The following is a 19,920-nucleotide window of genomic DNA, read 5'->3' on the forward strand; positions in this document are numbered from 1 at the left end:
TGTTAATACATAGCGCTAGGGAGTGTTAATGTCATCTATCTTTTCACCATGGCGATATCTTTGAGGTGTTTTGTCACGCCGATCTAGTTTTGACTGGTTTAATCCAGTCCCGTGAGCATGCGCACTCGGTGTAAACAGGAAGAACCGACTAAAACCAGGTCAAAAACTGCCACAAAGAGAAGAAAATGCTCGGACAAAAACGAACGAGCGACTTGTATTTCTTTATTTATTAATCAACGCAAATAATGTCCTGTGCTATCTGGTAGCGATTTTCGATCACATCTTGGATTAGCACATGCTAGATTTTCGGAATTTTCTGTAGACTCGCCAAAACCGTACGCCAGCTAACGTTAGACAAGACAGTGACGCGATACGTTTCCTGCAGGTTTTGCTTAACGCTAAACAATTAATTTGCTTTACCACATTTAGAAATAACGCAGTGCTCTCTGAATTCTCCTGGGTTTTGGTGGCTTGAATCATGGTTCAAAAAGATAAGACGCTGGAGCCGCCTCAAGTGGACGGTGAGCCGAGTCCCAGCCCTGTCTCCGGAGAGGCATGTGCCGAGGCCCCTGGACCGGTGGAGGAATCCGGCATTGGTGTCGAGACTGTGGGCCACAGAAAATTCATAAGTGGAGTCGTGGAAGGTAAAATTTGCATCCTGCTATAAGTAGGGCATCATCATAATCATCATCATAATCCTGTTTATTGGGGGAGGTCATTATTAACATTAGGTGGGAGTGAAAGACATTGATTAGTGGATAAGTCTCGAAGATCAATAGTTTGAAATAAGGTGGTTATAAATGAACACAGACGGGCAGATCGCTGAATTTACTGTATAATTAAGATGGATAATTCATTAACAGATGCTTAACGGTAATTCCACTTTTGATAGACAGTTCATTTTGACAATCAGTCTGCAAGTAAAAAAAACAAACGTCGACAGGCTGCACTTCCATTATGGTGAAAATTATTTGCTTTTGTTTGTGGTATATTATAATGTAATTGTTTTGTATAGTTTGGCTACCAGTCGAACTAAATAAGAAAAACGGGCCTCACATATTTAATTTGACAATGTCTAGACAGTATGGTTAACTGCTAATGACATAAAAACTCTAACAAGTATTTGTGACAAGAGCGTTTCCAGCCCAGCCCACACCTGCGGGCACATTGTTAGTGAAGCAGCTCAGTATGCAAAGAAAATGTAGTTGGTTATCAGCACTGCTGGCTGCATTAAATCTGAATGTACTGTTTGTTGATGCAGGCTTTTATGGTCGACCGTGGACAATGGAACAGAGGAAAGAATTGTTCAGAAGGTATGATGAAAAGTCTCATTATTTAAACAGGCATGTTAATCATGTTAATGACATTATAGCTGGATGACTTGAGTCTGCTTCTTATTTCACAGGCAGCAGAAATGGGGACTGAATACATACCTTTATGCACCCAAAGATGATTACAAACACAGAATGTTCTGGAGAGAGCTGTATTCGGTGGAAGAAGCAGGTGACTATTGAGAACAGGTCTTGGGATCAGCTGTCTTGGGTCAATAAAAATGAATAATGCCTGTTCATAATTGTATGTTGCAGTTAGAAACATGGATACAGAAAAAAAAACCCATTTAGATATGTTATAAAAGCACAATATGATTTCAGTGATTTATTTGTTCCCCCCACCTGTTTCCTAGAGCAACTCATGACTTTAATTAGTGCTGCTAAGGAGCATGGAATAGAGTTCATCTATGCCATTTCCCCTGGACTGGATATCACCTTCTCCAATCAAAAAGAGGTTTCAGCACTTAAGAGGAAACTTGATCAGGTATTGCAGCAATGAATCTGACAGTATTATCAACAAGTGTTATTAATTATTAATGGTAAATATATTAAAATATTCCATGCATCCTATACTCTAACAATTTTGTTGCATTTAATCTCCAACCTTTCTCTTCCCCACAGGTTTCTCACTTTGGTTGCAAGTCATTTGCCTTACTTTTTGATGATATTGACCACAACATGTGCCCTGCTGACAAAGAGGTGTTCAGCTCATTTGCACACGCTCAGGTGTCCATTACCAATGAAATCTACCAATACCTGGGAGAGCCTGAAACCTTCCTCTTCTGTCCCACAGGTATCTCAGTCCCAGGTTGAGTCTTTAGTAGAATTGACATGGTTGTTTGATCTACCCATTTATCCATTATTTGTTTGTTTTCTTGCCTTGAATAACAGAGTACTGTGGGACATTCTGCTACCCAAGTGTCGCTCAGTCCCCATACCTCCATACAGTAGGAGAGAAGCTACTGCCTGGCATTGAGGTGCTATGGACAGGTAAATCCTCTCATCTGACCAATATCATTATTACAGTTAAGCATACAGTCATACATGCTGTAGTTGTAGGAAAAATAATTAAATTAGATATATTTTTCTTTTCTGCAGGCCCTAAGGTGGTGTCCAAAGATATCACAGTTGAGTCTATTGAGGAGGTCTCAAAAATCTTAAAAAGGGCCCCTGTCATCTGGGACAATATTCATGCCAACGATTATGACCAGAAGAGGCTTTTCTTGGGTCCATACAAGGGCCGCTCCACAGAGCTCATTCCCAGGCTGAAAGGAGTCCTCACCAACCCAAACTGCGAGTTTGAGTCTAACTTTGTAGCAATCCATACTCTGGCGACTTGGTACAAGTCTAACATGAATGGCGTCCGTAAAGATGTGGTAATGAGTAAGTGAGATCTAAAAGTTTACTGATTTTTAATTTTTGATGTGGCTACAATGGGATCTTTCTGTATGAGCCATGCTCTGTGATGTGGTAATGTAAGGCAGGGCAATTATTATTGGTGCTTTTCCTCATGTATCTCCCTCTTGGCTTTTACCAGCTGATGGTGAGGACAGCACAGTGTCCATCCAGATCAAGTTAGAGAACGAGGGCAGTGATGAAGAACTAGAGACAGACATGCTCTATAGTCCACAGCATGCGCTAAAACTGGCTCTCACAGAATGGCTTGGGGAGTTCGGCGTGCCTCATCAATACAACAGTAAGAGCAGTTATGTTATTATCTCATTCCTCTATTCTCAGGAGTTTTCTAACAGTATAATTTGAACACACTCACAAATGTGGACAATCTACAATGATAATGATAATAAAAAACATGATGCAGTGGGACTGAACTTTGTCTTTCAGGTCGACAGGTGCCTCAGAGCGGTGCCAAAAGCACTGCCATTGATGTGTCATCCATGGCTGCTCCCTCCCTCTGCTCCTCCACAAATGTCACGACTGTGTTCCAGCAGCCCATCATGTCTCCAGCCATGCCTTCTCTGTGTCTGGATCCACTTTCACATCCCATGGCAAAAAGACCTCAGGAGGAAGAGGAGGTGAGGTTTATTCTCAGACAATATTACAAAACTTGAATAACCCTTTTAACATTTAGTTATTGTAAGTGTTTATACTATACCTGTGCAGGTGGAGGTGGAGAAGAAGGATTCAGATGAGGAGCCCATGGAGATGGTAGTTGAGAAGCAGGAAGAGCCAGAAGCAGAAGCTGATCCAGAGGAGAAGATTGTCGGTCCCATCTTAGCTGACAAGATGGCTGAGGACTTGAGGCCCATGGATACAGACAAGGAAAGTCTGGCAGAGTCAAAGTCTCCTGAGGAGTCTCTACAGGAGGACTCTGGGAGTGATATCGCCCCTATGCAAACAGATGATCAGCTTAAACAGGTGGCGCAAATGTTTCTGAATTTCTCTTTTCCCTTATAGCTCAAGCTGAACATAGAAAACAAAGCAGTATTCTCTACAAAGTTGCATTAATACTGGTTTTTGTCCTCAGGATGTGTTTGTACCTGGGCCCAATGAGAAGCCTCTCTTTACAGCAGAGCCCCTCACACTCGAGGACCTAATCTTGCTGGCAGAGCTCTTCTATTTGCCTTATGAACACGGACCCAAGGCCATGCAGATGTTAAAGGAGTTCAACTGGCTGCGAGCCAACAGCAGCGTCGTCAGCGTCAACTGCAAGAGAAAGGAAACTGAAAAGGTGAACTAAATGCATGAAGTGATTAAAATTGGAGAGGAAGAGGTCAGCCTGAGAAAACTAGCTCATTATTGACTGAACATGCTTGTGATGGTGTTGGTTGCTGAAAACAAAATGGTGGCTGTGTACTACCCTTACTGCCCATAAGGTGGCATAGTTGTTGTAGGAAAGTGAGTACCGTTGCAGAGCAGCGTGTTTTGTGCTTATTAAACCATCTGCCTTTTTCCTGGGAAGACTTTTGGCATGTCTAGTAGGAAAACCTACAGGTGTAAGTAATAAAATGAATGATATCTGCTGACCTAATGGGATACCTGAATAAAGAATGAACAATAAACCATTGTTCATGTTATAAGTAACACCTCTGCTTTTCCTGCTATGACAAGTGAAAATGTCTAGTTTGCCAATACAAAACCAAAAATGGCTTGTCGACATTTCTTTACATTAATTGTGCTTGTTTCCAATCACTGTGTTGCCTGCAGGTAGCAGAATGGCAGTCAAGGGCAGAAAGGTTTGAGGAGATGTGCTGCTCAGTCATCCAGATGTTCACACGTCTGTCCAATTCAGTCAACCGCACCATCCTATATGACCTCTACCCTTACATCTGGGACATCAAGAGCATCATTTCTATGGTCAAGTCATTTGTCCAGTGGCTAGGTATGTATGAGGGCAATCATAAGGTGCTTTGGCTTAGACAGTGGTAGCATAGCAATAGTCTGATCAGCTCTGGTAGTCCTGACTTTATCCACAGGGAAACAGTTACACAAATAATTCAGTTACATTTTTTAAAATTCTGATTATATAGGTAAAATGCTCTTTAATGATAGATTATTTAGCTGCATGGATTATGTTATAGTGCAGTTCAATGTAATTTAATAAGGCAAATTCATAATTATTTCACCTACCTTGCAAAGTCTGCCTAAAAGATGATATTATTGTTCAAAGACTTGGAGGAATATGGTTCCTAGAGATTGTGGCCACAGAGCGAGAATCTGAGTAGCTGCTAATGCCGCAGTTATTGATTAGCTTAGCACAGATCAGTCCAGCTGCATCACCTTTAATAGTCAAATTTCTATAAATTTCTCATTTCTCTCATGTTGATTGTTTTATTTTTTTATTTTTATTTTTTTCATCATCTGACTGAATGCCGCTTGCACTGCTAGCATCGTCCCTATTTATTCCACGAGCTGCTCCATCTTGGTGATATCTAAACTGGGTCTCTGTGGCAAACATCCCAGGAGGGTTACTGCTGCTTGCTGTGTATCCAGTAACATCACTGCTGCATTCCCACACAGACACACTTGCTTCCATCTCTCTGTCTGTGGGGGAGGGCGCCAGGGGGGAAGTCCCCATCCCCCCTCCTACATGCCCTAGCGCGCACGCGAGCTTGGAGAGCAAGTTGACTGACTGACTGTGGAAGGCCATTCTGGTGCATAAACTGAATCAGAAGTGTCTGAATTGGCCTCTGTTTTCAGCTGGTTTTAATATGAACCATATGAATATTTTGCATGAACCTTGTTGCCTCACTGAGCTGTCTCTAAAGAGAGGCTTATGTTTGATTTTAACCCTCTGAGTCATTTACTCAATCTGTATCAGGGTGAGATCCATCCTTTTGAATAAGAGAGGGTATTCTCTCTCTGTTTCTCTCCCACTCATCTCCCTCTCCCTTCACCCCACATCTTCATTTCTTTCAGATGGTGCACTCTGATGCAGTTTGAGTTATATTCAGCCTTATGATAACATTTCCATCTTTTTTTGGAGTGTTTTTTTTAAATAGTCTGAAGCACCAGCATGGCCTGTAGGTTACACCCTGTAACCAAATTTCATTCGCAGGTTTCTGTCCTGTCCGGCTGTATGGTAAAGCTGAGGACTCTAGCCCAAGTACACAGCAGGCAGCATACCTACATGGGCAAAACCACATTAAAAATCCACACTGCTGCCTTAATGCATCAGTAAATGAATGTAACCACTCTTGCAATATTTAGGCTATTGAGTGCATAAAGTTAGTGTATATTTGACTATTCTTCTTATTAATTGCAGTGTCATGAAGTGCCTAACTGCTGACTTGTGCTGTTGCCATCGGCAGGTTTTTACAACAGTCCCCATGTCTTTCCCCTTAAATAGAAGCTGTGCAGTCGGCACTTAGTCACGTCCTCCCTGGTTATTGTACTGAGAACGCTTACTAATAACTATTTTCTACTGTTTTCTCCCTTCACTATGTACAGATGGAAGAATCCACAGTACAAGTTTCTACTGCTATTGGATCGACACTGGCCGATGTATGCACAGTGCAGGCGTCTTTCTCCTGTCCATGTTTTAAATAGATTTCTGTACTATTTTTTTTTTTAATTATAAATGTAAGAAGTTGATTTGGAGGAAATGAAGCAGCCCTCCGCATGAAGTCACATTTTGCGCAGCGATTTAACTTTGAATCCAAAGTGTTAACTTCCAAATTTTTCTCTTTGGCAGCTTCTCTCTAACTTTTATTTTTGTTTCTGTCAGTAGGCCTATAGAAATGGCTCAGACCAGCCTGATGCACCTACTCAAGGGAATTTACACTTGTCTTTGAAAATCATATCCCACCACATGATCCTTATCCTGCCCAGGGATATTTCTGACTGTGTAGTTACAATATGTCCCTGCATAGACATTGCTTCAACCATGTAAGAGCAGGGGTTTCATGTTTTCTGCAGAAATGTTGTTGTGTTAAGTCAGAATACATGATTCTGGTAGAAGCAAACCACCAAGCAATTATTGTTTTGTCCATTTTGTGACTTTATATAATTCGGTTTAAGCAAGTTCAGAGTTCCTTCCCGTGGGTGCATCTGTGTGCTGCGTTGTGTCAGCTCATCAAAGGAAATGTTGTAGGCATAAGGGTGAGGTTCATGTAAAGCATTGTTAGGCGTCTTGCCCGCGCGCTGCATTTGTCTGGTCACATGACAGGACTCCTCGTCAACCAGGGTTAGACTTTGTTCACAGCAGTGTTAAAGACCCCTGTGTGCTTTAGATACTTAGTCGTATTGATATTTTTATCCCTGCAGTGTGTATCATTTTTGGTCTGTCTGATTGTGGCTTTTAATAGTAAGCTGAGAGGCCCTTTAACACAGGGAACATTTCTAATACTACCCTCTCGTTCTGTCTTCCTGGTTTGATGACTCATGCTTCCCAATCATGTGACAAGGCAGAAATGATGAGAATGTGACTTCACTCGGGGTTTAAGATCAGTGGGGTGACAGCAGCTGAAGCTTATTTTCCATAGCGTGGGTTTCGGTTCTGATGGTCAGTATAATAATTATAAAGTGAGTCAGCTTGTCAAGCGTTACCCTGACTGAAACACCAAGGGGGCTGAACTGCACATAATTCTGTTCTCAGTTTTTGAAGAGCTTGTGTTCCACTGCATGAAATATCTTATTCCTTAAGACATGCAAGTCATGTGGAGCAGTTTGACATTGTTGTGTTGACACTGAAAATTTAAGGTGCAGAGTTCATAAAAAGGTTTCTAGTTTTGGTTTTTGGAATATTTTATATCTTGGACCTGATTCCTTCCTGTAAACATAAGCTTTAGTTGCTTGAGCCCCATTTTTATCGAAAAATATTTCCTATTAATATAATTTATCTAGTCCACATTAGGTCCTTTTATGTTTTAATGATTAAGACAAATATATTTATATGGATTATGCTATTAGATACATATGACCCCCTTCCTCCCCATTCCCTTCATCTGTGTCAGAGAGCCCCATCCTGTGGTAACAATGTCCGCTTGGCTCTGCTCCTAACAGGGTGTCGTAGTCAGTCCTCAGCACAATTCCTTAGAGGAGACCAAGAGCCCTGGGCCTTTAGGGGAGGTCTAGCAGGAGAGTTCCAGGTATCTAATGCTCTGAATTTAAAAAGCAATCAAATGGAAAAAAAAAAAAAAGAGTGTTGTGAGCAAAGAAGAAAATGGTAATATGTGCGTAGGTATAAAGGCCTTTGGTCTGTCAAAGGTGAGCTGATTGTAATGAGTTGGGCTTCATAAGATCCCGATTCCATCCCCTTCACTCGTTCTCCAAAGAAGGTCATGTCCTTGTATTACTTTGGGATGTTATAAGCCTGTGTGAGGGGAAACGGTGACCCAAAACCCTAAATCCTAACAAAAGAGATTACAGCCAGTGTTCAGCATGGCATTTTCTGATTAATTACCTCTAGTTTCTTTCAGCAACTGCCCAAGGAGATGCTGCTTTTCCCTAGCGCATGCAGCGCAAGCGAGCATGGCTAGGTTTTATTTTCATGGCATCTTATTTCTTTGCAGGAAGCACACAGCGCACAATTTACCAAGCCAGCCCTTTGCAAGTGCACGCGCAAGCATCGCAGCGCCAGCGAGTACGCAAGCATGTTTGCAATGGGAAAACTCCAGGATCAAACATGCCAGTCTGAAGTAGTATCTCCAGTCTTGGAGAAGAGCAAGATTCACAATGGCAAATTAAATGCTATTGAACGAGTCAGTAAGCTGTTTGTTTTTTTTCCTGGAGTTCTCTCTGTCTCTGCGCCAGCATCATTATTTTTCTCAACAGGAGGGTCCTGCGCAGCGAAATATTGCGATGCATTAAAAAGGGAAAGGAGCATCTCCTTCAGCCAGTAAAACCTTAGTCAGACCAAAATACTGCCCCTATTTATTATTTTCGAAAAGCAAATAGATATGTGCTTGTTGTGCTAGGTTCCTTAAAATGAGAAAGAAGTGCTGTTTGCTCTTGTTGTCCACTGTCTGATCAACAATGACATTTTTTTTTTTAAAGAATTTAAGGCTATTCCAGAGCACTTTGCTCTCTTCTGTAGTACCTTTTGGTTGGATAGTGGCTCAACTGTAGCAAATACACAGAGGAAGTCAGCTATAGCTGTATGCCACCTAGTCTCAGTGAAACTGAACCTTCTTCTTTTGGTTCCCACAGAGATTGTTACCAATAGATGGGGCAAACGATCTTTTCTACCAGCCTCCACCTTCAATGCCAACCTCCAAAATCTATTCCATAAGACCATACTTTCCCAAAGATGAGGTAAGATGTTGCTTGTGTTTTTAGTCATATCCTTGTGTACCTTACAGAAGTATTTTGTTCTTGAGAACTAGTTACTAAGCAGCAATAATGTTAAAAATTAACCACTGTTAGTGTATGGTTGCAAAAATAATGTTGGCCAGCAAGAATTCCCAGCAGAACTGGCCTAGTTTAAGCTGGGAATCCTTTGTGCCACAAATTGCTTTGTATATTAAATCTCTTAAATGTAAAAGCAGCATCAGACTTGTTCCAAAATATCTTAAAACAAATTGAGTTTCTTGTTGCCATTTTGTAGGCTGTTTTGCTGTTTTACATTTTTAAATGGTGTCAACCCATCTGTGACATTGGTTTTCTTTCTGCAGGCTAGTGTTTATAAAATCTGTAAAGAAATGTACTGTGAAGGAATGGAGGATGACCCTTTCTCTGATGATGATCCTGACCTCATAGGAGACCGGTAAATTCTGGCTCTTGTTTATTATCAGCCTGCATTAAAGCCTGGACTGAGTTTTTTTTTTTTTTTTTTAATTCTCAGATCAAAATGGCTGACAGAAACGTGTTTGTTTACAGGTTAGTAGGAGGCCTCCTGACACTGAGTTCAGACTATGGATTTGTCCTAGAGGATGATGAAGGGATCTGCGGTTATGCTCTTGGCACGGTGGATGTCAATCCCTTCATTAAGAAATACAAATTGAACTGGATTCCCTTCATGCAAGAGAAATACCACAAACCTGACTGCCAGAAGGACCTCACAGAGGCTGAGGTAGGATTGAAATCCATCTCTCTTACTGTCATTAATCTTTATCAGGCAGCATGTGGTTGTGTTCTGGTGTTGAATTTTACTTTACCATCTGTCCATTGTCCACGTAGAAGATGATGCTGAGCTTCCATGAGGAGGAGGAAGGTCTTCCAGACTCTTTTCTCTCCAACTTCCCCTCTCTCATTAAGGTTGACATTCACGCCAAAGTCACTGACCCCAGTGTGGCCAAAAGCATGATGGGATGTCTTCTATCTTCTCTCAAGGCCAATGGTAGGTGACTTCCACTATCAACACTGAACTTGGCCATACTAATTGTTTGGGTTTTCTTACTGATTTAGTTGTCTGTTTCTGTCTTTCACTTTCAGGGTCCCATGGTGCGTTCTGTAAAGTTCGTCAGACGGATAAGAGAATGTTGGACTTCTATAGTAAGCTGGGATGCTTTGAAGTGGCCAAAATGGAGGGCTTTCCCAAAGATGTTATCATTATGGGACGTAGCTTATGAAGAACTCTCTTGCTACAATACAAGACAGAGAGCAAGTCAACATGACTTAAACATGTTTGCTACTTCCATGATGATTTTATACTAATTTACAATCTGGGAGACCTTTTTTTTAGGATTTGTGTACAGAAGAATGGCAGCCGCACATACTGCCCTTACCAGGTGGCTGTGTTGGATTCAGCAGATCTGAAGCTAAAAGGCCAAGGAGTGATCTGTAGTCAGTTGATTTGAGCCATCATGGAAGAGTGGCACTCCAGCATTGGTTTCTTGGTCCCACTACTCATATACCTCCAGGAGGCAGGAGTGACTAACTCCATGCGCCTTTTTTCTGATTTAATCCAGTAGTGATTACATGGATATTGCCCACATGCCCTAGCTCAACATGTCTGTATCTGAAATGGAGGCAGAACTGTGAAATGAGGGTGGTCTGTATCTCAGCTAGTGTCTTACTGCCCACACATCCTGCTTCCCCAGTGCTGACATAAGTAGGACACCTTTGACAATTTGCCTTTTATTTGACTTGGGGAAAAAAACGCATGTTTCTATTGAAAATTAATTTGAATTACTGAGTCTGCACACATGTAGGGTGGGAGACTGTAACTTCTGAAGTTTGTGAGATATATATATATATGTATATATAAGATCATCACAGAACAGCAAAGTTTACATTGAGACTCATCCAGGATGTCCTTTGAAATTCTGTTCAAGCAGTAATAGACATTTGGAAATCATTAGAAAAGTTCACATGTGTTTACAAACAGGTTCTCAGCCAAATATGTTTTAGTGGTTTCTTTTGGCCGTTTTGTGTTTCTGATGATTCATCTTTTTTTTTTTTTTTTTCTTTTGAGCACCTGCCTTTTGGATCATTGCCTTTGGATTTTAGGTTTATATTGCAGTGTCTGATTTCCCAGCACTGATTCAGATACGGCAGGAGAAAGGTAATGTTGGACATTGGCCTTGTTGTTACTCACAGATATAGACTGACCTGTTTTAGTTTTGTCCTACCAGATCTCAAACTGTAAAGTAAAAATAATACATTTCTAGATGTTATGGAAGTTTTGCCTTTCATAAATTTGTGCAAGTAGTTAAACTGTTGTGTTTATTGATACTGTAGATACTTTGGGGAAGATTATCAAAGTCAAAGTAAAATCAAAGTCAACATTGTTATAGCAGTACCCAATGCAAGATGTGCTGTGCTAAAAGGTCATTGGAAATCGTGAATAATCTGTTTACACCCGTCATCCCTCCCTGCTTTGTTTCAACATCGCACACTCACGAATGTCCTCTCAGTTGAACCTTGGTGAGCGCTCTAAGAACATCCAAGGTTGGTAAATCCTATCACATCGTAGTGGCACTGACTCTGGGTGGCTGCTGAACTGTAGCTTTGGGGAGTTGAAGCAGAAATTCCTAGGCCTTTTAGTATATGTCCACTGAATGTTTTATATTCCGGTGCATTTCCGATTTGTTTTTTGTAAATCTATATAGTTGATTTAAAAAAAAGCACTTTGCATATAGTTAAGAGTGTTCTTTTGATTATAAGAGGATCATCAGTTGCTTTCAGTAGCTACCTGCCAATGTGATGTTTTGATACTGTGTACATTCATAATGTGCATGAGGTGTATTGGATTTGCTGTGGCAGTCATTAGAATAACCATCTTTTACTGCACAGAGGAGGAAGCATGCCACTCGCCTCTGTGAGCATAGTAATGTAGTCTGTAGACAGTCTGTTAACACTGTCGATTATAAAGTGTTATTATTTTGTGTATCTGGATTAAAGCTGTGGCTAGCAGTCTGATTTACTTAGGGGAAAACAGACTGCTATTTTTGTTGCGATGCCCTGTTCTGTACAGCCATCCTACCTGGCTGTGCTGTTTTTTTTGTTTGTTTGTTTTTTTTACCTGCTGTACATCTTTTCAAACAGCAGAATCTTCCTTAAATGATTCATTTTGCAGTTTTGTTGATGCTCGAGCTTTGTCCTCTGTGCTGTGGGCTGTGCCTGAGAAAGGGCTTGTACATTTTGCTCTGGGAGGGGAGGGAGGGAGGGTTTAAAGTAACAGTTTACCTATGTAAAATTTGTATGTAAGATGTGTAAAATTAAAAACTAATAAACCATAATAAGTTACTTTGATTGTGTCCTTTGATTTACACACAGGTTTTCTTTCCAGTTTGAAGCTTGTTTTATTCCCTAAAGCCCTGAAGGTGAGGCTTTGAGAAATAAAATGAAGCTAATGTATGTATTAAACTGTCTCAGTCACTAAAAATTTGTTTTGTTTTAAATTAATCATTTTTGAAAAAAATTATTTAAAAGTTGTATTTGTGCTGAGTGGAATAACTTCATATAACGTTCTTTATTATCTCCTGGTATCATTAGTTTGAATAGATTTAATCCGGTGTTGTAGCAAGTACAGTGTGTAGTTTTTACTCCACCCATCAGCTTTATTGTCGAGTATGGACACAATTTTTGGTAACGCTGGGAAAAAAAAGAAAGGTTCCTGACGCACAGTGATGACGCGTCTGACATGCTAATTTTTCTGCGACAGGGTTGTTTTCGTCGAGGGCTCATTTTGGTAGTAAAGTTTTAAAAGCAAATTTTAAAAAATTTGGCGCTTTGATTAAAAAAAAAAAATGTCTTTCCGCGACGACGATTCCTCGGATCACGGACTATCTGGTCCGTCGAAGCTGGAGAGCTTCTTGTTCAGTAAGTTTGTTTATCGGTGCAGCTCTGCCGGCGCACACGTGTGTTTCACAGTAAAAAAAAAAAAAATCTTAATGGTTGTTTCTAAAATCTCCCTGTATATTCTCATAGTCGCCAGTGCGCTGACGGAAGAGAAGAAGCCTCCATACATGTAACCCTGTGTTTGATTTCTGTGATGTTTCTTCCAGGCTGCGAGCTCTCGAATAAAGTACCTTTCTACACTTTCCAAGGAGACGAAGAGGAGGACCTGGAACACTTCCTTGAGCTCAGGACAGTATGTATAGTTAGAGCATTAAAATGGCTGCAAAACTCTTCATCTGCTCAGTGTAGTCTCGAACATGTGTTTGTAACCACCTTTAGTCCTAATCTGTGTCCGTATTGTTTCCACCAGTCCAGTGTATTCGGCTCTGGCTCATGATTGGACTGGGCTTATGTTTTCTAGGTGTGAGAGGCTGTGAAGGTTTCACTGCTCACATTAAATTGCTCTAAAATGGGTTTAGCTGTTTCTCTGGCACTGTCCATTCAGTCTCCACATGGTTGCTGGTTATCTAGTGGTTAATAAAAGAACATGTGATGGTCCTGATGAGCAGCAGCATCAGCTGAACCAGCTGAGTGAGCCATAGACGTCACACAGACATATGTCCATACATACAGCTTCCCACTTTCCCAGGTGCTTCAAGTTTTAATATTTATTTGTATGAGAGATAATTGTCTGTCCATCCTTCTGTGGCCACATGATATTTGCACAGGGAGGCAAATGGTTTGTGTTGTAACCAGATGTTACGTCTGGAATAGATTCAACTTTGGGCCATCAGCTTCAGTCTAAAGTGTTTTTAACCGCAGGTCTGTCTGGGCGAGGGTGCAGAGGAAGAGAGCAATGTGGTGGAGGTAACAGCCATGAACCACCAAGGAAAGACTATATCGGTGCCCATTGCCAACCTTCACATCAGCTGTTTGCCCATGGTAGAGTATAAAGTGGTGACCAATCTCCAGAAAGAGAGTGATGTATCACACAGTAGAGACTGAGGCCTAATGTCTTTTCACGTTCACTCTTCTTTCCTTAGGTGAGTCTGGGAGAGTTTGAGCTGAAAGCCCCGGTGACCATTCGGCTCAAGACTGGGACAGGACCAGTTATTGTCAGCGGACTGCACCTTATTGGTAACTCTCTACTTCTTCACTTAAAAAAAACCCTTCAGGTCTTTATTAAACAACTGATGCCTCACTGCCAACCACTTCTTTATTGGATTCATATGTGACATTCTAAAAATATCCACTAGTCACTTATTCATCTTTGAAAAAGCATATTGGAATAACTAATTTTAGGCCACAGCTTCTCAACTATAAATATTTGTTGATTTATTTCAGGTAACTGCATTTGTACCCAACTAGTTTTGGACAGTTTGAATACTGAAACTAGAGTTTGGCAGATTGTGATGGGCATTTTTCTACATAATACAACAGGAATACAGTCTAATAAAATTTGGATTCTTCAGGTTCTGAATTATTATTTTTGTCTTTATTCAGTTTTTCTTGAATGTGAGCCATTGGCATGAGATGCCAAATGTATCTTTGGGGAATATAATGTTATATTTCTTTCTCAATGAAATCCAAGACCTTTGATACTTTTGGGATGGATTTCAATTTTAAAAGTTTAAAGAGTTTAACTTCAAAAATCTGTGAAATGTACATGTATCATTGCTGCAGGGAACGCTCCACAGTGGGGATTGTTGTAATCAGTGTGTGTGGCTGAGTATTACTGACCGCACATTAGGTCGTTTGAGAGGACGGATGAAATGAAGCAACCTCTCCGACCCTAAATTTAAATATAAAACACCAGGATTCAAACTGAAAAGGCGATTTAACATTGTCTTATTTTCTTGTGCAGCCTCACAGGTCGAAGACTCTGATCTGTCTGACGAGGATGAAGATGATGAAGATGAGGACGATCATGAACAGGTTTTTCTGAACCCCATTAAACCAGCAAAGAAGAAACAGGCACCATAGACAGAAATGTCGCTGCAGAGTTTTTTTTGTTTTTTTTTTGTTTTGTTTTTTTTTTGTTTTCTTGTTCCTGCCGGACACGTTGTACTTCACTACTTTTTCCGCATGAATCCTCAGTGTGGCGAGACCTGAATATTGTGTCGGAGGAGGGAACATCATAACGTCCTCCCCTCTTGACTTGTCTTTCTCACTGAAAGCTCCCGATCTCAACAAGTGTGTTTAACTGCACTTACAACATTCACACTTACAAGAACTGTTTTTGCTATTAAATGTTACCCAGTGTTTTATACTGTCTATGAGACATTCACCACAGGCATGGACTTAATGCTCCGGGGGTGAAAAAGGCTTCCTTTAATCCCCAGTGGATTCTGGTGTTATTTGAAGATACTGTAAAAACATTGTGTATGTCTTTAACAGGAACGTGCTGTTTTCAGAATATGTTACTGAACAGTGCAATGAGATACACACAGTTTATTAAATATTTCACAATAATATCTCACTTTCAAGATGTTTGTACTTCCATAATGTTTTTTTTTCTATGTGATAAGTAAATGATCAATATTTAGATTTTATACTTCTAGTAAATGCATCCAGAAAAAATTTTTATATTTAAATTTTTTATTTTTATTTTACGTTACTTAAACTATATATTTTATCTCCATTTAAGTTAATATAAGTAGAAGTTTTAGCCTGTTACATGAAAACACATTTATGTTTCTGTAGGTTTAGTGTCGTCTTTGAAGTTAGTCAGCTAAATAGATCAAGTTGACAGTTGCCTGGTATCAAAATGCACCAACTCCATCAAAACAAGCCAATATATGAATGACTTAAATAAATGAAATAAGTTCTGTGCTAGAGTCCTATAGTGTCTCTCTATAGGACCCTGTTAATCTTAGTAAGCTGTTCATTCAGAAAACAGATTTTTAGGGTCTGTAAGATTGCAAAGATAGTTTCAGCTGGATGACTACAGGCTGCAAATTAATCAAAATTGGCATTAGAAAAACATAACCTTAAGTTGAGAGCTCACATTTCAGAAATATCACAAATACCTAAAGGAGCCTGTTGATGTGTAAAGCTATTGACCAAACTGACAGTGAACCAAATGCAATGGATAACACATTGCAGTGGCTGCATTGTAAAGTAAAAAAAAAAAGTCAAACAACTTTATCTGAGAAAATAATACATTCAGATCCAAACATACCCAGTTACAGACTGTCATGGCCTAATTCACACCTCTCCCCTACTGATGAGCAGCATGAGTGTGGCAAAGTGGCGTAAAAGGAGGAAACGCTGGTGTAGAGAGTGTTAAACAAGCATCTCTGCTGAGCACCATAACTTTTGTGCTAACAACTTAGTCATGCCGGGCGTTGCCATGGTAACGAGAGACCTGACCACCTGTGTGATGGCCTTGATGGCGGCTTTCTGTTATAACAAGGAGAGAAGACTGAGATGAAGGCTCAGTAGAAGCTTAGCGATAAATTATTTTATTTTAAATTATTTTGCAGTGTCGGGTTGTGAGGCTCCTTACCTTGAGCGACAGCGATGCCATCTCTGCATGAAGTGACGGAGATGACAGGAAGTTACAAAACAACCACAGTTGACTAAACACTACCTGCTCTGGGTTTTGATGCTGCTGTCACAGATCATGAGTATCTCAGCTCATCTGGATGAGTCGGAGGTAGATTCATTGAATTGCACAGCAGAAGAGTAAGAAAAGGATCCTGTTACAAACAGCAAATCAATCTGTAACAACCCTCTGACTAGGTAATGTCACCTTGACTCAGAGCAGGTGCTGCTGCTTCTTATTTTCTGACCCATAAACCACATCCAACTGGTGCATGCAGAGTGGGAGTTTTGTCAACCTTTATGCCGCTTTTATTGGGTATAAGGATTTTATGGTCCAGCGTCTGTCCTCACCTTCATGTAGAGGGTAGAGCTGTGTCAAGAGTCTGCTGGTTAACATAATGAAATGTTACTGAAAATGAGGCACCAACGCTGTGACTCCACACACTTTTGTGTGACAGTAGCTTTGTATCAGCTTTCTTATCTTTAATGTTGTCTTGTTCTAAACGTGAGTTCTTTTGCATACTTGCATATAAAGCTTTAATGTGTAATATTTAGAGCGACCTATTTGCACAAATGGAATATAGTATTTATAAGTATGTTGTCATTGATGTGTGGTCACCTGAAAATACCAACTATTGTATTTTCTTTTATCGTAGGACGAGCCTTTTAAATGTATATAGATAGCGGGTCTCCTTTCATGGTGCCAGCCGTATTGCGCTGCCATATTTCTACGGTGGCCCAGAATGGCCAAAAAACTGTCTCTAGAAAAGGAATAGGGTTTTATTTTAAAAGTGACAGGGGTGGGGAGTTGGGGGTCTCATAAGGTTGTATTCTGCAATCTTTCCACTAGATTCAATATCTTTCATATTTTCAATATTGCTCCTTTAAACATAAATATTTTTTTGTCTACACTTTGAATCGTTTGCTCCTCTGACAACAATATGTAAGACACGGATGTCATTGTTTACCTCATTATTCATATATTTTCTTCATTCACTGCTTTTTTTAGTTGTCAAATAAATGTACATGTACAAAAAAGACCAAAAAAAAAGAGAGAAAAGGCCTCATGCCTTTTTAAGTAAAACTTTCATGCAAGTGACTAAGGCAGGAAAGAACCATGAAGTGCCAGTGAGGGTAATGTAATAATACAAGAATCCAGCTTTATCTTTCCCTGAGGTTAACGCATCATAAAAATGACTGATGCTGAGTCACAAATTTTTTGTCAGTGAACAACAAAAAGCTGTTCACTGACCTGGTCCAGCATGGCATCAGGAAATAGTTTCGCAGTGACATTGAAGAATTAGTTCAATCAGCTGGTAATTGTACTCATATGATCCCATCGGGTGAAGGTTACTGTTAAGTTACACAATGTTGAATGCACTCATGGATATTGGAAAATACACTATTTATCTCAAATAGTAAGTTAAGAGTAGTATTGGTATTTCGACAACACATTTGGTTGTCAAACTAAAACAAAACTTACATTTACTAGACATTCAACACTGTTATATGAAACATTATCTAAATTTACACATTTTTACTAGTTTCACTAATTAATTGAAAAAGCCTTTTCAGCATTTGGGATGTTAAACATGAATATGAGCTCAAATCTCTCCAGTTTGTACTAGTTAGTGCAGTAATGGAGATGCTTTGTGAGAGTACATTTATTTTAAACAGAAAGAGAAACACACTGAACTAAGAGCGGGAACGTTGGGACTTTTCTAGTGCCTGTGTAATAACTGCAGAAAAAGCTGACTAGAGATGTTGTCTGTATTTACTGCTGCGGCACACTCCCTTTGAGCACATTCAGACTTTCTGCTCGGTTTCTGACGGTTTTATTTGGCCCAGGGCGATGCAGAAGCTTCTATGGCAGACAACAGAAGCAAGAAGTGTCATGCAGACATAGCAGCACAAGTGCAACTACAGAAAGCGAGTGCAGTAAAAAGTCACCTCTAAGAAAACATAAAGATGTGAAAAACAGAAATAATTAGTGGAATAACCATGAACTCATAAATAAACTTTGTATAAGTTGCTGTATTAGTTTTCACCTCTGACTTTTGCATGGTAACCCAAAGTTACTATGGCAACAGCTGAAGCATGCCACTTTGTAATTTCACTCAAAACCTGATAAAGCTGTTCTCTGCAGATGGACTCTGAAATACCTGTCACATTCATATGCACAAACATGTTTCCACTAGTACAGCTCACCTGCACACACCCTTCCTGTCTGTGCATATTTCATTTACAGAAATTGTTTTAATGTTGCCCATTTCCCATCACCAGGAACTCAGTAGAAAAACCGTTTATGTTGCAACGATTTTCATGTGCAAGCGAGACCTGCAGATCAATAAACACTTGCCCTGCAGGTCTTTGTCTTTGATGTTTATGTGCGCTCTGTTTATGTGTGTGCACTGTTAAGTTGGATTAGAGTTTTGGCACAGATTTCAAAGGCCTTATCAGATGAACATTAACATTCTGCATTTTTGATGAATAGCTGCTCTGCATGCATTATGCTGTACATGTCCATATTCCTGTGTGTTACTGGGAAGACTGCAAAGTGTGTGTGTGTGTGTGTGTGTGTGTGTGAGTCACTAATGGCCATTCATCAATGGCACATTGTGGGATAGTTTATACTGTCACATCAGCCACCTCTCCCGTCCACCGCTGAGCTGATGGGACGATTACACAAGCTGTAACCTGTGTAAATGTATTGAGACTATGTCAGTAACATTCATCAAAAGCCTGAGTCGCAGAGAAAAACAATCAAAAGCGATATACCACCATTGTGCAAGGTGCAATACATTCCAAGAGTTATTTTTGATTTGAAATGTTTTCATGCAACCCATTTCTTTTAAATAAATGCTTTCACCCCACCCTTTTTGGGCCTGTTTGGTTATTTAATGTTGTTGCATGATGGTGAATCTACAAAGTCCCTTTCTTTCACTGTAAGGGACTGACACTAAAATCAGATGTGTTTTAGACTGTTTTTTTTTTTCCCTTACGACATAATAGTTGTCTGTAAAACATCCTCTTTTCTTTAAAACATCCTTTTTTAGGTTCTGTAGAAGTGGATCTGTGGCTAGGATGCAAATGTTGCAGAACTGTTGCTGACATTTCAGGGTGCAAACATCTGTCACAGTATGAACATTTCATCAAATGTAAATATACTCCAGAGGAATATAATAATATATTAAATGCTGGGTGAGAAAATGTGCATGTGAAAGAAATAGAGAGACAGTGCCCACTGTGCCTCCGATTGTAACTCTGGCCACTGGCTAAAACATGCAAACAACAGCTGCACCACAGCTGACAGTTCCCTATGTACTGAACACACACACACACCGCAGTATCATGGCCTGCT

The 19,920-nt window shown here is 40.1% G+C and overlaps 2 protein-coding genes across 3 annotated transcripts; both read left to right on the forward strand.

Annotated features, from left to right (window-relative positions):
* Positions 1-120: 120 nt before the first annotated feature.
* oga (O-GlcNAcase) lies at positions 121-12,320 on the forward strand. 2 transcript variants are annotated; one of them, XM_026308781.1, is made up of 19 exons: positions 121-644; positions 1,262-1,313; positions 1,406-1,503; positions 1,685-1,815; positions 1,953-2,124; positions 2,223-2,321; positions 2,430-2,714; positions 2,869-3,027; positions 3,174-3,364; positions 3,453-3,707; positions 3,817-4,020; positions 4,497-4,671; positions 6,240-6,293; positions 7,794-7,879; positions 8,940-9,044; positions 9,404-9,495; positions 9,609-9,801; positions 9,909-10,068; positions 10,164-12,320. In XM_026308781.1, the coding sequence occupies exons 1-19, from the start codon at positions 479-481 to the stop codon at positions 10,298-10,300; spliced, it is 2,814 nt and encodes a 937-aa protein (XP_026164566.1). In that variant the 5' UTR covers positions 121-478; the 3' UTR covers positions 10,301-12,320. The 2 variants fall into 2 exon arrangements, with proteins under 2 accessions (XP_026164566.1, XP_026164567.1); XM_026308782.1 differs by lacking the exon at positions 6,240-6,293.
* A 505-nt stretch (positions 12,321-12,825) lies between these two features.
* On the forward strand, positions 12,826-15,492 carry npm3 (nucleophosmin/nucleoplasmin, 3). Its single transcript, XM_026308530.1, has 5 exons — positions 12,826-12,995; positions 13,181-13,266; positions 13,836-13,955; positions 14,057-14,150; positions 14,878-15,492. The coding sequence occupies exons 1-5, from the start codon at positions 12,923-12,925 to the stop codon at positions 14,994-14,996; spliced, it is 492 nt and encodes a 163-aa protein (XP_026164315.1). The 5' UTR covers positions 12,826-12,922; the 3' UTR covers positions 14,997-15,492.
* Positions 15,493-19,920: the final 4,428 nt, after the last annotated feature.

Source organism: Mastacembelus armatus, chromosome 15 (assembly GCF_900324485.2).
Source record: "Mastacembelus armatus chromosome 15, fMasArm1.2, whole genome shotgun sequence".
Classification (NCBI taxonomy): domain Eukaryota; kingdom Metazoa; phylum Chordata; class Actinopteri; order Synbranchiformes; family Mastacembelidae; genus Mastacembelus; species Mastacembelus armatus.

Coding starts and splice junctions, on each gene's coding strand:
- oga (XM_026308781.1), top strand. CDS start 479: ATGGTTCAAAAAGATAAGACGCTGGAGCCGCCTCAAGTGGACGGTGAG. Junction 2,125..2,222: donor CTTCCTCTTCTGTCCCACAG/GTATCTCAGTCC, acceptor CTTGAATAACAG/AGTACTGTGGGACATTCTGC. Junction 4,021..4,496: donor AGAGAAAGGAAACTGAAAAG/GTGAACTAAATG, acceptor TGTTGCCTGCAG/GTAGCAGAATGGCAGTCAAG.
- npm3 (XM_026308530.1), top strand. CDS start 12,923: ATGTCTTTCCGCGACGACGATTCCTCGGATCACGGACTATCTGGTCCG. Junction 12,996..13,180: donor GCTGGAGAGCTTCTTGTTCA/GTAAGTTTGTTT, acceptor TGTTTCTTCCAG/GCTGCGAGCTCTCGAATAAA. Junction 13,956..14,056: donor ACATCAGCTGTTTGCCCATG/GTAGAGTATAAA, acceptor TTCTTTCCTTAG/GTGAGTCTGGGAGAGTTTGA.